The 16,747-nt window shown below is 39.8% G+C and overlaps 1 protein-coding gene across 1 annotated transcript; it reads right to left on the bottom strand.

The window, feature by feature from the left end:
* Positions 1-447: 447 nt before the first annotated feature.
* LOC115141905 (homeobox protein BarH-like 2) lies at positions 448-13,826 on the bottom strand. The gene is made up of 4 exons (XM_029681285.2): positions 13,395-13,826; positions 5,541-5,856; positions 2,395-2,479; positions 448-2,082 (listed from the first exon to the last, which is right to left on the bottom strand). Exons 1-4 carry the CDS (start codon positions 13,579-13,581, stop codon positions 1,783-1,785), a joined length of 888 nt encoding a protein of 295 aa, XP_029537145.1. The 5' UTR covers positions 13,582-13,826; the 3' UTR covers positions 448-1,782.
* Positions 13,827-16,747: the final 2,921 nt, after the last annotated feature.

Below are 16,747 nucleotides of genomic sequence, written 5' to 3'. Positions count from 1 at the left end.
TTAGCTACAGTGATGTCAATGGATAGATGAAATATGTATTTTTCTATGTGACATGAGGCACAGTTGTCTTTCATATGCATTGCCTCGCGGCCTCGCCTTCTGGCGTATGCAGGGGATCTGTCATATCTATGACAAGCTTTTTGTGTCAACTCAGCTCGAACCTCTTGCTGCATGTCGACAGAGGGTTTCATGTATATGTAGTTGCATTGCATATCAGATTAAACCAAAGATTCCCTGTAGCATAGTGAGAGCATAAAGATATTTTTATGGATGAAGATTAAATAAGCCTAGGAGTACACTCAATTCTGGTTCAAATAGTGTTAAAATACAAATGTGGTTTCCTGAAAATCAAATAACCTTGGAGTCCATGCTTGTGGTCTGGTATTTATTGTTTTTAAAATAGTAATTCATATGATAATAATAATAATGGTGGACTTTCATCATTCATATGGAAATGATTGCCATTTTATTACGTGTATTTAAAAGCACAAAACACATGGTAAAAATAACAACATACAGATCAATAGGCATTTGGTTGTTCATGCAAAAATAACTATTCAGTAGCTTTCTAACAAGCATTATTTACATCAGAAAAATACTGTACTAGTTTATATCAAACTAAAAATATAATTTTTGTTTTAAAAAAGGAACTCTTTACAAATAGACATCTTTGGAAGGAAACAACAGGAGGCCAAAGCGGAAAATAAAAGTGTTGACAAGCAGCTGAAGACAGTTTTATGTGGGGAGTCTGTAAGGCAGAGTTGGAGGAGTGCTCCTTTGATGCAAAGGCCTGCGGGCTGAGAACCTCTCTAAAAGATTTTAAATGTTTGGCAGTTTCCTCGTTTCTTTGGCACAGGCTGTGATTTATTCAATTGTACAGTCTCTGACAGCTTAAGAGGCTTCCCTCGTGGCAGTAAAATCATTCTGCCCCAGAGTCAAAAGAGAAAGGTAAAGGATTCGATACACCTTATTTTTCTCCAAATGAAAATATAATAATTTACATATACTCTATATTTTTCTTTCCAGAATATTGCTACAGTATGTTACAGTGCATGTCTTTATAGATACAAATTGAAATATATTGTTTTGGAAACATCAAATGCAAAAGGAACATAACATAAGTTCATTGAACAATTAAACGAGACGATGCTGTGGCTCTGGGACAGAAATACAATTTCGTTCAAAGCTGTACAGAACAGGTACAACGGCAGTGTTAACTGTAGTCCAGAGCATATCGTAATTATGTATTATTTTTAATAAGCAAAAGTGAAACACTGTAAAATAACACTTAATTTATTATTAATAAACCTTGGTGTTTCTACACTGATAAAACTTGTGATATCCTCTGAGAGAAAAAGGCACCATGACCAGTGTGGTCATTTCATGTTATGTTATAACTACAATACTCAGGCAAACTGTTTAGCATGTGACTAAAGGAGTCCTCTTGCAGTAGAACAAGCAGGTTTGAGGCTGGGGAGGTGATACTGTTGACACAGGGACAAAATGCACTGTACAATTCTGGATTTTTCATTTCTATGTACTGTATATGCCTGACACTATATGTAAACTCTTTTCATTCCAGTATACGGCGGAAGTGATATGGCAAAACCCAAATGATCTACCTATGAATGTCATCCAGTACAGTCAAACCTCAAACACGACTGAATAATCTACACCAGACAGGCTTTTTTCAGCGATCCTGAGCCACTACAGTAAGTGTTTCTGTATTCCAGTCAGCACCAGTCTTTAGCTGTTTCATTCATACATTAATAATTGTCTTATTTAGCTGGTGGCATTTGTCTCTGACTGCATTGGGAGTGGCTGCTCTCGCTGAACTTGACCCTCGCTCACCGTCGTGGGATTGTGGGTCTCTGTTGCCCCGGCGACCGTGCTGAGGTTCTGGGGTTCCGATTGGGGAGCTTTTCCGTGGGCCAAGGCCTCTTCGGCTGCGATCCTCATCCTCTCATCCTCAGCCAGCCTGGCCAGCCTTTCCTCTGCCTCTATCTCCTCGGTGGTGGGGATGGAGTTCTTCTTGGGCCTGCCCTTGGGCTTGGTGGGGGCCTCCTGTCCGCCCTTCAGCACCTGGAGCAACATAACGCACACAGACACATGGCTCAGTGGTGTTGTGATAAATGATGGCTGCGGTCAAAGGCAACCATGGTTATTATAGTAATTAAGGGAAGATGTATGACTCTGAGCTGCCCCACATAGGGTCATTAATCTGGGGAGTTAACGATTTGAGACTTTTGTTCTCTGAGCTGCTGACCTGACTAGACTAGACTTTTGTGTCCCAGTCCCTCATCATCCCTCCAACTCAGTCATTTCCACCCTTACCACTCCTTCCCTCTACACTGACCCAGGGTCATTGTTGTTATGTGTGTGTGGCGCTCTCACCATTTTCTTCCACTTCATCCTTCTGTTCTGGTACCAGGTCTTCACTTGAAGTTGTGTGAGGCCTAGGGACTGGGCCAGGTCTAGTCTGCAGGGAAACAAAGACACACAGTACACACAGCAACTCAGGGTACATGTTTTTGAAACTTGAGTTCATTCTTTATAAGATGAAAAGCAGCAGGAGATAGACAACAGATTTACACAGAGAGGGTGTAGCTGGAGTAATCAAACTAAAATTAACGAGTTACTTTAGCTTTCCAATCACCTGTTGACTATCCTGCCCTGAAATGCATGCCATCATTAGCCATATACATTGTATCATCTAGATGGCGTTCCCTTTGGAGACTAGCTTGCATCCTAATCATGACTTTATAACCACATTCTGGCATGGTGCATCAAAGTACTGTAGTCTCTTTGATACACCCTCTTATGGTCCAGAGAGAGACTTTACACCTGCATCATATAGGAGAACCCTTATTGAACATATGTAAGGGAGTTCAGTTATCCAATCATAGCATCTGTATCTGGATGTTCAGGGGGGTATGGAATCCTGGACACTTCCACCACATGTTCTGATCCATGACTAATAAGGATATTGGTTGGCGTGTAACATGATATCCCAGGAAGGGGGTCGGTGAAAGACGGATCAGCCTACAGAGGGAGGGGGCTTTATCTGGTTTTTGAAATGAGATTTCCGCCACATCTTAATTCTAAGTCCTTCACACTCAAATGAGTGGAACTGGCTTTCATTTGATGTAAAGAGAGAGAGAGAGAGAGAGAGAGAGAGAGAGGTGTGGGAGGGAGAGGGAGAGAGAGAGAGACTAGATTACTACTGATCCATCAGCTTGCCCTCTGATCTTGTCTCCTCTTCCTATCTTCTCATCCTCCCTTCTTTGCCGCCCTCACCATCTCTATCTGACCTGATTTGAAAGTATTACATAGAGGAACTTCAGTCCATACAACTGTAGACAGTATAGACAGCCACACGGCCTCAATGATTGAGTGCAGAAGAAAAGTGTGTGTGCATACTTTTAAAAAAACAACACTCTACACTAAAAACACAGGCAAACTGCCCAGTGGAGAGACTAGAGGCAAGGAAAGTAATTTCAGGAGGGGAAAGCACCTCAGTTATTTATGGTCATTAGTCTTCTATGGAGGGAAACCACACACTTACAGCAACAGACTGCCATACAGTACTGTAGAATGACTCTGCTGGAGGCACTTAGAAGTCCTCTGTTTGCTGTTCAAGTCTCTAACCTGTATCAGCAGGGATTTTAGTTGCAGCTTAATGCATAATGATAATGATGATGATGCTGATTATACTAATCTCAATTAAATAAAATCATTACTGCCTAATGGTTTAAATCATTACAGTCTGTGGTGTGGTGTTAGGGGCTTTTTATATGCTGTTTTCCTCAGAGCATTGTCTCAGTCAAAGACCACAGTGTCTCCAAGCCAAGAAATAGCTAAAGAAAAAAAAGCAGAGACAAGGAGTTATCTTTGGATCATAACAAAGTGAACTGGGGAGCATGCCACACTTGTGATGTGGGCTATGAAAGGGGATTTTCTCTGTTTATGTTTTCCATCCAGCTGTGGTTTTAATTAGTTCATCACAGCCAGTGGGAATTTGATTATTGGCATTATACAGATTTGTCAGGGTGGGTCGTTTGGATCACCGCTGGGCTATTGTAGTCTACCTCAGCCTGCCTGGGAGTTCACAGGGGAGGTGTGGTGTGGCTCATTGGCTAGAACAGAGAAGTGTGAAGAATTGAAGAAGAGATGCATTGTGGGAGCTTTCCCCAGGATGAGATGTGTATAAACAGGTTAGTTGACAACATCACAAAAATAATGCGCACATTTCAACATGTCAGAACGCAGTGTGTTGTTGTGATTCTGGATGGCCAGATTGCTAGCAAAAATAACAAGAATCTGCCATGTGGGGAATCGTAGTTGGCTAGTTTCAGCTTGTTCTTGATACTATGTCTTGTTTTGACGTGTTTTTACTGATGTCACGTCTATGCTAATATGGCTAGCTAGCTAATCAACAACTGTAACGATGTGTTTTAGAGACAACAAGTGCTCATCCTACAAATGTATTTGTTTTCAATAAACATTGGAGACTAAAGATAGTTTCTAAGCCAACCCAGCCTGTTTTGATTCATAAATCGCCAACCCATCTATAGACAGGGTTGATAACAAGCATGCTCTCACAATTTTTCTCAGATTCTTCAGGGCCAAGGAGCAGGAACAGGCAGGTTTTAGAATAGTCAAGTTTCAGTAAATACACTTTAGTACAAATCTACAACAATATAAAAAATAACTGATCATTTTCAAAGCATTTTGTGGCTGTTGAGTTTTAGTAAAATAGTGATTCATCTTCTCGCTCTGAACAAGCTGTTGTAACCATGTGTTGCTGAGGTTTACTAGCTGTCTGGTGTTCTTGTTGCTCGACCAAAGGAAAATCTGAGGTTTATGGCTCAATATTAACTTGGGTTATAATGGAAATACGTCCGGTAGGCCAAATCTGAAAGTGGAGTTTAAAATAAAATGGAAAATGTGTTATGGCCGTATGTCAGGTCTCGAAAATGACCCAGGGACTGGAACCTACGACATGGATATTAACATGAATATTACCTCGTCTAAATACAGTGTATAAAGCTAAATGCATTTTATATACACCTGCACATATATTACATGATTCGCAGTCAATCAATGGAGTATATTTCTGTTTGCTTGTGTTGGCAGATGTCCCGATTTTCTTGAATAGAGCAGTGTTTCTTTGTTGAGGCTTTTTGCTATTCAAAAGCTTATGGTTAAAACGTTGCTCTTGTCTCAACTAGAATGCTGAGGTAATGCCTGGATTAGATAACTTAACAATACATGATATATTACCCAGGACATACATCAAAATGTTATGATGTTGATGCTGAACCTCTAGTCAGCTATTGCATTTGTTTTATGTTTTATGACGTTTGGTTGCTTTCACAGAATTTCTCATTTTCACCAGCTTGACTGACCGAATGAAATACGGTATGACATTTGAGAGGTAGTATAATACTGATCTATCAGGAGGTAGCTTCTTTCAAGTAACCAATCAGACTCTGCTTTCATTTTGGCCTATCAGTGGCGAGATGCAATACGATACTGACCTATCAGGGGTGGAGAGGTACTTCTGTTTCTGGAACTTCTTCTCCAGGCCCATGAGCTGCAGCTCAGTGAAGATGGTGCGGCTGCGTCTGGGTTTCTTCAGCCGGGGGGTACTGTGCTCCGTGTCTGACTCGCTGCTGATGCTGACAGGTGTCTCGCTGTGGGAGGGCTCGGAGACCCGGGAGTGGTGCTGGGGGGAGAGAAGGGTCAGATTGGGAACCTGGCCGGGGGAGGAGGGCTGGGAAAGGTGAGGGGGCAGGTTGGGCGGCTGCCGCGTGATGACTGAGAGGAGGGGGTAGGCCCGCAGTGAGGAGGACCCTAAAAAAGCAAAAATAGAGATAGGTCAGAGGCAGGGTAAAATGCAGAGCATTAAATACAATTGTACTTTTATATTCTTATTTTTAGTAGTGGTTTTATTTGGTACTGTATGCATCACCACAGATGGTAGTTTTTATAGACCTGTAATAATCATTTAGACTGGGTTCCTTTTCATTGCTCTTTTTTTACGAAAAGTGGTTTGACCTCTTTGATGTAGAAGGTTGTGATCTTAATGACGCACTGTGTGTTTTACTCTGCTACTCTGAACCCACCAATAAAAAAAATTCCTTGGCCAGATAAATGTGTCTTTGCCACCCTGAACACACACAAACACACTCACACACACACACACACACACACACACACACACACACACACACACACACACACACACACAAGGCTGTAAATCCAAAGTGACTATGCCCCTCGCCGTTTAACTCTCTCCCCCATGATTCATCTCTCTCTCTCTCGTCTTGCTCTCCGCCCACCCCCCACCTCTCTCTTTTCTCTCTATCTCTTTATCTATGCAGACAGAAGCAGCGAGACGCCAGAATCAATAAAAAGTAACAAATGTCTGGGGTGGCCACCCACTGGAGCCAAGACCAAGGACGGCGCTCTAGCATAAACATAATATCTGGTGGAAAAAACCGTATGGCTTCAAATAAACAGCAGATCCCCATGGCATAATTTATGACTGAACTAAGACTGACATAGTAACTAATGCTCTGTCTGCTATGTGGCAGGAGAGAGGGATGTGCTTAGGAAGAAGATATGGAGAGAGATAAAATCCAATGACGGAGTAGAGAGGACATTATGCTGTCACATTACAAACACAGAATAGTCTTTCCCCTTGTGTCTTCCTAGATGCCTGTGGTGGATCTGCCTCTCTTATCTCTCCACCAACACATACTGTAGACAGGCTATATTATTCAAACCCTAGATTCACAACTGAGAGGATACACCCAGGCAGACCGTGGTCTTAAATTTGTATCCCCTTTCTCTGACATTTTCAGTAATGTTCAGCAGTTATGGGAGCTGGTGTGACAGGGGGTTGGTTGGTTGGTTGGTTGGTCTGGGAGGTAATGGTCTGGGGGGGATTACTCGCTGCAGCCTGCTCCTACCATATCTACATCCCCTATTCTCTCAGACAGCACCTCGGGCTCATCCCTATACACATGACATCACGCAAGACATCATCGCAGGGCACTGAGCTCATCACTAATCGTTCACCTCAGAGAATAGCTGCTACTGCTGCTGTCTGGACATGATGCCTCCTTCCCTCCACAACGCTCTCCCTCTTTTTCTCTTTCTCTCTTTCGTTCTCTTTCTCTCTCTTTCTGTTACTCTCATATATTACCGTTGTCTTTGATGTTGAGATTGTGACAAACTGAGGGGAACTGTGCAGATGTCCTAACTTGATTTTTATTAAATGGCATATTTATCTCTGTTTTAAACACATATATTTATATTTCGGAAATATATTGGTATTATTATGGAATAATCCAAAATACACAGATATATCATAACATAATAAGTCCAAGTGATGAATTGTTCCTGTCATTTTAAATGAGAAGATTGATTGAAAAGAAAGAACGGAAACATCTTGATTTCTTTCACGTTCTTCAGGAAATCTCCTGTCAGTGCAGAGCTTGAAGTTGTCTTTAGAGCTGTGACAGCTGTGTCTTTTGGATGCTTGTCAGCAGGGAAAAATCAGACCTCATGATGACTTTCCACTGACAACTGAGCTGGCTTCCTGAGCCCAGATCTGACACATTGTTGACAAGCGCCAATGCCCGGTCAAAAGTCTACAAATAAACCATTTGTGTAGCAGGGAGAGTGCACTCTGTCCATGCTAAAGCACACTGATACTCTTGACAAGCACAATCGGAATGATCGGACTGGCACGTGCTTGTGGTAGTCATTACAGAATAAATACTTCCTAATAATAGACCAAGAATAGTCTGGAAACATTTGATACACACATGCCTGTTTATCATACATTATCGATAATGTAATCGTTATTTAAGTTTTTAAAATGTAGATTTTTAGAGTTTAAATCACATTATACACAGTACCAGTCAAAAGTTTGGACACACCTACTCAATTAAGGATTTTTCTTTGTGTTTCCTCTTATCTACATTGTTGAATAATAGTGAGGAGATCAAAACTATGTAACAACACAAATAGAATCATGTAGTAACCAAACAAGTGTTAAACAAATCTAAATATATTTTGGATTTTAGATTCTTCAAAGTAGCCACCCTATGCCTTGATGACAGCTTTGCACAATCTTGGCATTTTCTTAACCAGCTTCAACTGGAAAGCTTTTCCAACAGTCTTGAAGGAGTTCCCACATATGCTGAGCACTTGTTGGCCGCTTTTCCTTCACTTTGTGGTCCAACTCATCCCAAACCATCTCATTTGGGTTGAGGTCGGATGATTGTGGAGGCTAGGTCACCTGATGCAGCACTCCATCACTTTCCTTCTTGGTCAAATAGCCCTTACACAGCCTGGAGGTGGGTTGGGCCATTGTCCTGTTGAAAAACGAATTATAGTCTCACTAAGCGCAAACCAGATGAGATGGCGTATCGCTGCAGAATGCTGTGGTAGCCATGCTGGTTAAGTGTGTATTGAATTCTAAATAAATCACAGACCATGTCACCAGCAGAGCTTCTCCATGCTTCTCGGGTGGAAACCACACATGCGGAGATCATCCGTTCACCCACTTTGCGTCTCACAAAGACACTGCAGTTAGAACCAAAAATCTCAAATTTGGACTCATCAGACCAAAGGACAGATTTCCACCAGTATAATGTCCATTACTTGTATTTCTTAGCCCAAGCAAGTCTCTTCTTATTATTGGTGTCCGTTAGTAGTGTTTAATTTGCAGCAATTCAACCATGAAGGCCTGATTTGCGCAGTCTCCTCTGAACAGTTGCTGTTGAGATGTGTCTGTTACTTGAACTCTGTGAAGCATTTATTTGGGCTAACATTTCTGAGGTGCAGTTAACTCGAATGAACTTGTCCTCTGCAGCAGAGGTAACTCTGGGACTTCCTTTCGTGTGGCGGTCCTCATGAGAGCCAGTTTCATCAAAGTGATTGATGGTTTTTGCGACTGCACTTGAAGAAACTTTCAAAGTTCTTGAAATTTTCCAGATTGACTGACCTTCATGTCTTCAAGTAATGATGGACTGCCATTTCTCTTAGCTTGTTTGAGCTGTTCTTGTCATAATATGGGCTTGGTCTTTTACCAAATAGGGCTGTCTTCTGTATACCACCCCTACCTTGTCACAACACAACTGATTGGCTCAAACGCATTACGCACTAATTAACTTTTAAGAAGGCACACCTGTTAAAATGAAATACAATCCAGGTGACTACCTCATGAAGCTGATTGAGAGAATGCCAAGAGTGTGCAAAGCTGTCATCAAGGCAAAGGGTGGCTACTTTGAAGAATCTCAAATATAAAATATATTTTGATTTGTTTAACACTTTTTTCGTTACCACATGATTCCATATGTGTTATTTCATAGTTTTGATGTCTTCACTATTATTCTACAATGTAGAAAATAGTAAAAAATAAAGAAAAACGCTTGAATGAGTAAGTGTATGCAAACTTTTAACTGGTACTGTTTAACATTTGAAGGCATTGACAATGGCAGTTACTCAGTAGAATGAGTCACCATTTTACTGTTTGCAGGGAAATCTCCAGCAACAAGCTCATTAGTTGTTTGATTTTTACTCCTTATTTTCTGCACCTTTTCTCTTTGTTTAATTGGATTCCAAGATGATGATTCAAGACTTGGCACTCAGAGGCCAAATGAACCTACAGCAACATGTATTGCTTTTGTTACATCATGTGGTGACAGGTTGAGAAGTGTTACATTAGACATATATTTCTTCACTCAACAGCCGTCTTGCCAAGCCAGCCCAAGTCAAACACTGCAGGGATGGGATGGGCAACAGGGTATGTTACTTTTTAATCTGTTTCAACTCTCACAGATCAGTTAAGTGCCAATTTCAACTCAAATTTGGGTTTCATGAGACGTTTTGATGTTTCTAGAATGTTATGAGTAGTGTTGTGATGCTATTTTCTCATTTTCAGATGGTACTTGTGTACCAATACGACGACATTGTGTGTGCAGTGCAGCCTGCATTACAATCTACTGTAAAAATGTTCTGTGTGTGTGTGTGTGTGGTGGTTGCATGGGTCAATACTTACTGTGTTAACAGAGACATGATCCTACTCCTCAAGCTAGCCTCATGGTTAATAGCGGGCCTTATTGTCTGTGGTGGATTAACTGTTAAAATGGGATGAAAACACTTGGCTCTCCCTGCTTTCTTCCCTAAACCCTCAGCGGTGGCGTATGACTATGCTGCAGTACCTGGGCCCCTCGAGGTCCACACCCTCCTATTTGGCCGTTTTTCATCACGCTGTCATGTGAGATTACGCCAGAGTTGATCTTTATCTCTCTCACCTCCTTACAGAAATCCAACTAAAAGCCTTGCCCTGGGTTCTGCTGAGAGATAAGACTCCAAATGAAATATTGTAACCCGTCATTACACTGTTCACAGCTCCCCACCAAGGTAATGTTCTGCTGGAGGTCAGGTCTGTCTAGCAGGTCTATCACTCCTGTAGTTTTACAAGGCACAAAACGAGAGCAGAGAATACGCTCTGAGCTCATCAACTGGTTTTACTGTGTACACTGTCGTAAGGGCATTTGGCTTGGTACAGGTAAATGGACCGTTGTGAAACATAAAGCAGGGAGCAGAGAGGCGTGATCTGTGACAGACAAAATCATCACAGAACAGAGGGGGTTGCCGGATCAAAGAGAGGAGTAATCGCTTTGTTGACATGTTGAGTGGCATCCTACTAGTTGATGTCATATTACATCAAGAACAAACAAACAGCTGTTAATTTGGGTAAAAGCCCTCCAGGCCTCACAGCCTGGTTTGTTGCCTGCCCAGCACCACTGTCCTATAGCAGCCTCTACTGGTAACTGCTGGAGCAGAAGAAAAATATAAAAATATAGAGTCCACGTTCACTGATGGGGACCACATCGGGCCAATGGCCTTTCACTGGCCCTGGGCCTATAAGCCTGCCAGCTTCTATATTGAGCGTTACAAGACATTGAAGTGCGGGACTATACTGTGTCTCACACCTCCTCAGCTACGAATAAGTGGTGGGCACTGGGTAGTGAGATGTGGGCTGGTTACTCTATCCATCCATCACAGGGCTGCCAAAACCCTTTACAGTGCCCTCTGGCACACACCGAAACCCCACATTGCCTGCTATTTATACCTTTGTCACTGTCATCATCAAATTGCAGCGGCTATTATTTCATAGTTTAGGCAATTATCATAATAGTTACTTGAGAGATCAGTAGTCAATGTTGTTTTGACTCATAACAGCAGGATAACCCATTAAGAATGGATTCCGAAATGCTGCTGCGATTGAAGGACAAAAATGTGATAGTCTTTCATGCCAAATGCTTTTTAGGAAAATGAATTTGTCAATTCCCTGTATAATTATAACACGGTGGTGAAAGCTTTTATGACTGACTGCAGAACAACAGTAATTGTGTTTAAATGACCGTTAGTAAGCCATGATAAGTGGGAAGAAAAGGGAGTTGATGATGATGATTTACAGAAATCAAGTGCTGCTAGATATTTTGTAAACAAAGCATTATCTGTGTCTTTACACTTTGTGCCAATGTTTTGTTTTTTGCTTTTTCAAATCTGCTTATATTGATTAAGGAATTATTTTATGCAATAATTATTTGTTTTGATTGGCCTTTCTGGATACTGAATGAAGAATGAAGGTAGTCTTCCTCACTGAAACAGTTGGATCAAGTGCACATAACCCATGAATTTATGAGTGGTGCTGCAATTTACGAGATGACAATTGCAATGAATCTCTCTTCACAAAGCAACAAACTTCTATGAATAAAGGTCATTGGGGCTGACTTGCAGACTTTATCAGCATACTGTAAACTTTCATGGTGTTTGCACAATGAACTGTAGTGGCAGGAGGACAAATGTCCATCAGTGATGACATACTAACCTTGCCCTTAACCACCATGTACCTGCCCTTACCAATATCAAACCGTGGAACTCTGGCCACATCTTGCACCCCCATATACACAGAAAGAGAGTTAGGTAGAGGGCATTGCCCATGCTTCAGTAAATGCAAAGTGGCAGCAGTGAAAGTAATTAGGCAAGACTGGGTTTAGCACAGACTGGATAAGAGCGTCTGCTAAATGACTTAAATGTAAATGTAATGTAAAATTAATCCTTCTGAATGAGGACATGTGGCCTAGTGGTTACGGCTCTAGAAACCAAAAGCCTGCTGTTCAACTAAATGCAGGGTTGGTTGTTGTGCGTTCTGAGTCTGTGTCTTTTGTCAGAAGAGAATATGTTAAGTTAAGTGTCAACATAATTAACGGGGAACCAGGTTTCACTTTACAAACCACCTTGATTACAACACTGGGACTTGGTTCATCCTGTATCTATAACATGAACATAAAAGACTGATGCTGATAATGATCTGAATGTCAGCATAATATATTAAACTAATAATCTAGACTGATTGGAGGGATTTACTGATTTCTTGTGAGACAGTATATTGAGGAATTGTTAAATAAATGTTATAGGTCCCAGTGCATTAGGTTTTAATTGTGAATGAAATAACATGGAATTACAGTTAAACTGTGAAATAATGTTTTGGGTTGGAAAAGGATTGATTCATTTCTGCTGTTTTAAAAGGAAATTAAAACTATCAAGTCTAATAAATAGGTTACTAAAACACTGGGGTCTACATTAAATCTACTATACATGTTGCATTTATTTGGTGCTTTTGATTTCATAATTTCACGGGTTAAAGTTACATGACAAAATCTCTGTAAATAGCAGGCTATCACAATAGTATTCTCCATAATATAGACCTTTGATAAATATAGACAGCAGGCCAAACACGAATATGAAAGTCCACCATGAGTAAAAGTGCAAGTCAGACCAGTCGCCTGAATTCATTTTACACATGGTCCATTTCTATAGTGCATTGTTAAACATTAATTGACAATCATGACGTCTAATGTGATTCTGGACCTGTCCCTGTTCCGTATTTTCTTATATTAGAGTAGATTTATCGAAAATAAAGTCATGCAAATGCAGCTCAATTTCTCTAAAGCTGTTATTTGACATGTAATAGATTCTGCACAGGTGTGTTGCGTCATGTTATGGTCTCTACTGACAACTGAATGTAAGATATGTTGTCAATACTCCTAATATAACCATTAGCCTTAAGCATTTCGTGATATGAGTAGACACATGATGGACGATCGCCTGAACGTTACAGAAGAATAAGAAGAATATGCCTATAACTCACTTTGTTCATGATAAACAAAATCAGATGTAGTTTTAGTACAATGATGATTAGCATTCACTGCATGCATAGAAATATTATATATAAACCATTAACACCATTATGCATTCATCAGCATCCCTTGATTTGACAGAGTTCAAACATATTCACTTACCCGAACATGAGTGCAGAGGTTTAGGCCTAACGATGAGTGAAGGGCATGCTGAGTAAAGGGAAAGTTTCTCAAAGTAATCACAAGTTTCCTTGGAAAGAATTTCGTCAATCATAAAAGTCTTGTAGCGACGCCTGGCTGCTTTCAGCTGTACGGGGGAGGAGAGTCTCAACTCGGCTTGACAGTGCATGATTTCCCGATGTGCTTGGCTTTCGCACTGTGCCCAAATATTAACTCAAAATATCAAAACGAAACCAGTTCAAACTTGAGAGTTGGGTGTCTTCTAGAGAATTATTGATGCATTTTAGTTTTCCGTTTTCGGAACAGGCTTGCTTTGTTCTATCCCTGAGCGGTACTAACTGCAGTTGCCTTCAACTTGAGCGCAGTGCGCTTCAGAGTGGTTATTATGATCTCAGTACAATGTGCCCGGACGCGCCGCTATATATAAACGATCCCCCCATACACATCTTTACTACATGACACTGCAGATGTCAATCAACGTCTCTCTCGCTCTCTCTCCCTCTCTCGCACTGTCCCTCTCTCTCCCACTATTCAATTCAATTCAAGGCGCTTTATTGGCATGAAAACACATGTTAACATTGTCAAAGCAAGTGAAGTAGATAATATACAAAAGTGAAATAAACAATAAAAATGAACAGTAAACATTAATCTCACGGAAGTTCCAAACGAATATAAAGACATTACAAATGAAATATTATGTATATATACAGTGTTGTGACGATGTGCAAATGGTTAAAGTACAAAAGGGAGAAAAAAATCAACATAAATATGGCTTGTATTTACAATGGTGTTTGTTCTTCACTGGTTACCCTTTTCTTGTGGCAACAGGTCATACATCTTGCTGTTGTGATGGCACACTGGTATTTCTTTCACCCAGTAGATATGGGAGTTTATCAAAATCGTTTTTTTTTCGAATTATTTGTATATCTGCGTAATCTGAGGGAATTATGTGTCTCTAATATGGTCTAGTATGGTCTAATACGCACTATCTCTCTATGAATGACAGACACACTCTCTCTCTCCCTCAACCGCTCCGCTCCCTCTATCTCAGCGCAGCCCAAACCGGTCTCGCTCCTTTGGTCTTCCCTATATACAGTCTAATTGCACAAGGAGTTTAAAATCTATATGATATGATACAATATCTCAGATGACCATTGGATGTATTATTATTATTATCATTATCATTATTATCTGCTTTAGTATTAGGCCTAACCTTTCATCAGCTAATTATTGTGTTCATATTATTTCTCGAAAATTAATAGGACTACTGATTTTGAGACGCAACTCTCAACCTCGGAAATTACCTGGATGTGCATAGTTAATTGTAATAGAGAAGTGTGTAGCCTACTAAATAGAATGAATTGAAATGTTTGGTCATACAAAAGCATGATATTTTGTCACACGCTTCAGGCCTATTATGTTAGGCCCAACTGGTGGGATGTACAATTAATGTATAGGTATGCTACGTATGCATGTAGTCTATTTGATGCATTTGGGCTCACACACAAATAAAAAATATACTACTATTAATGTAATAGCTATTCTTTAAAAGCAATCAAGTGATAATAAACACGACTATAAACGAATATACTAACTGATGGAAATAAAATTAATGAATGTGTATGTAGGCTATGTAGGAATTAATGTATTTAATCAATTTGGGCTTACACATCAATCAAAATCATATTATTATTATAGTAGCTATTCTTTAAAAGCAATTAAGGGATAAGAAAAACGACTATAAACGAACAGTAACGCTAAACATGTTTTGCAGTACAACGCTGATTGCAGTCTACCGCGGGTATAATTATTGTGAGTTGAAAGAGAACCTTTTAGCCTTTGTAATTTCTTATGCACTTGTTTTACGATCGTCTTTTCTATTCCAAATTTACATTCGCAGCCTAACACAATAACACACTAACGGTATTTTTTTAAATGGTAATAGCAGATTATTATTATTTTATTGTTATTGTTATTTTATTGTTATTTGTTTATTATGCCGTTATAACGATTTGTAGTCCTATTTGTCGACAAATTTGACGTTAAAACCAAAAAGCGATGGCTTGGATATATTTGCGGTTTAAGTAAGGTTCTGTTCCTTTTTACTTGCAAAGAAAAATGACGTCATTCAAAGATGTATTATTTACCCTCAATTTAACTTCTGGCTTTATTACTATCAAGTGTTGTCAAATACCTATTGGCTATAGGATAACTTCCTAAAAGCGAATACCTATCTATTTTAAATGAAACACAGAGAGGACTAGGCAATTACTGATTCGTTTGTGTTTGTGGGTAACTGCCTAGATATATGCCTACTGTCTTTCACATTTTATCTTTTGGGTCTTCAAAATGTAATTTAATTTAATAATCTAGATTATTTAATTAATTTTCACCAGGAAATAAACAGTTTTAGGCTATATATCAACTGCAGGGCCATCGAAAGTAATTACAGAAAATTGGGCAAAGTATACAAGAACACTGATAATTCGGTAAGTAGGCTTAGAGAAATACATTGTATTTGATTGGTCTTTATTGAGTCTTATATGACCCTGCAACAGTTTAGGCATGTCAGAAATAGTTTTATAGGTGACTGATAACAATACTCCAACCGATGCTAAAATGTCCAATAAAATAACCGATTATCTTACTCATAAAGTGAATAAATTAATATCACTCAAAAGTCCATTATAACCTATTTTCATTACTAGTTATAGATGCAAGGGATATTAGTAATCACTAACACATCAATTGACAAGTGTGATTTCTTAGCTGGCAGGCTGTATATTTCCGTATGTTTTCCAATATGCCTTCAGGGGCTTCGTTACGGTTGGACGAGGAAACTTCAACAGCGCTCCACCTTTGCTCTCAGTGGAACGTTTAAAATGTATTCCTGCTGAAGTATCATAAACTGAGATTGTAATACAACATATTTAATTAAAAGTTACAGATAGGCTATAATGAAAATATAGGCTCATATATCACCCGATTGCTTCCCTGAAACGGCTCAGATAACCAACTCAATGTGCAGTTCAAATGACATTATGTACATTTCAGATGCTCATTTTATTATGTGTGTTTAAGCAGAAGAAAGACCACAGCAGCGCTAACATCAGACGATAGTGTCAAGTTTACACTTTGAAATGGTGGCATGAACAGAAATTATTATCATTTTTCCAAGCCGTGGGGGTAAATATTACCTCCCTGCCAGTGGCGTGTATTCAGGGATGCCAAGGCAAGCCATGCAAAAAAATGGACTAAGAAAAAATGAATAATAGTTTATCTTTTGTCTCTGTGTTTCATAATGTTCCTTCACTTCCCAAGAGACTGAATGTATC

The sequence above is a fragment of the Oncorhynchus nerka genome, linkage group LG14 (genome assembly GCF_034236695.1).
Source record: "Oncorhynchus nerka isolate Pitt River linkage group LG14, Oner_Uvic_2.0, whole genome shotgun sequence".
Taxonomy (NCBI): domain Eukaryota; kingdom Metazoa; phylum Chordata; class Actinopteri; order Salmoniformes; family Salmonidae; genus Oncorhynchus; species Oncorhynchus nerka.
Note: the sequence above shows the minus strand (reverse complement) of the source record. Positions and strands in the feature narration are given on the sequence as shown.

Coding starts and splice junctions, on each gene's coding strand:
- LOC115141905 (XM_029681285.2), bottom strand. CDS start 13,581: ATGCACTGTCAAGCCGAGTTGAGACTCTCCTCCCCCGTACAGCTGAAA. Junction 5,857..13,394: donor ACCTCTGCACTCATGTTCGG/GTAAGTGAATAT, acceptor TTGCTTTTTTAG/GGTCCTCCTCACTGCGGGCC. Junction 2,480..5,540: donor TACCTCTCCACCCCTGATAG/GTCAGTATCGTA, acceptor GTTTCCCTGCAG/ACTAGACCTGGCCCAGTCCC.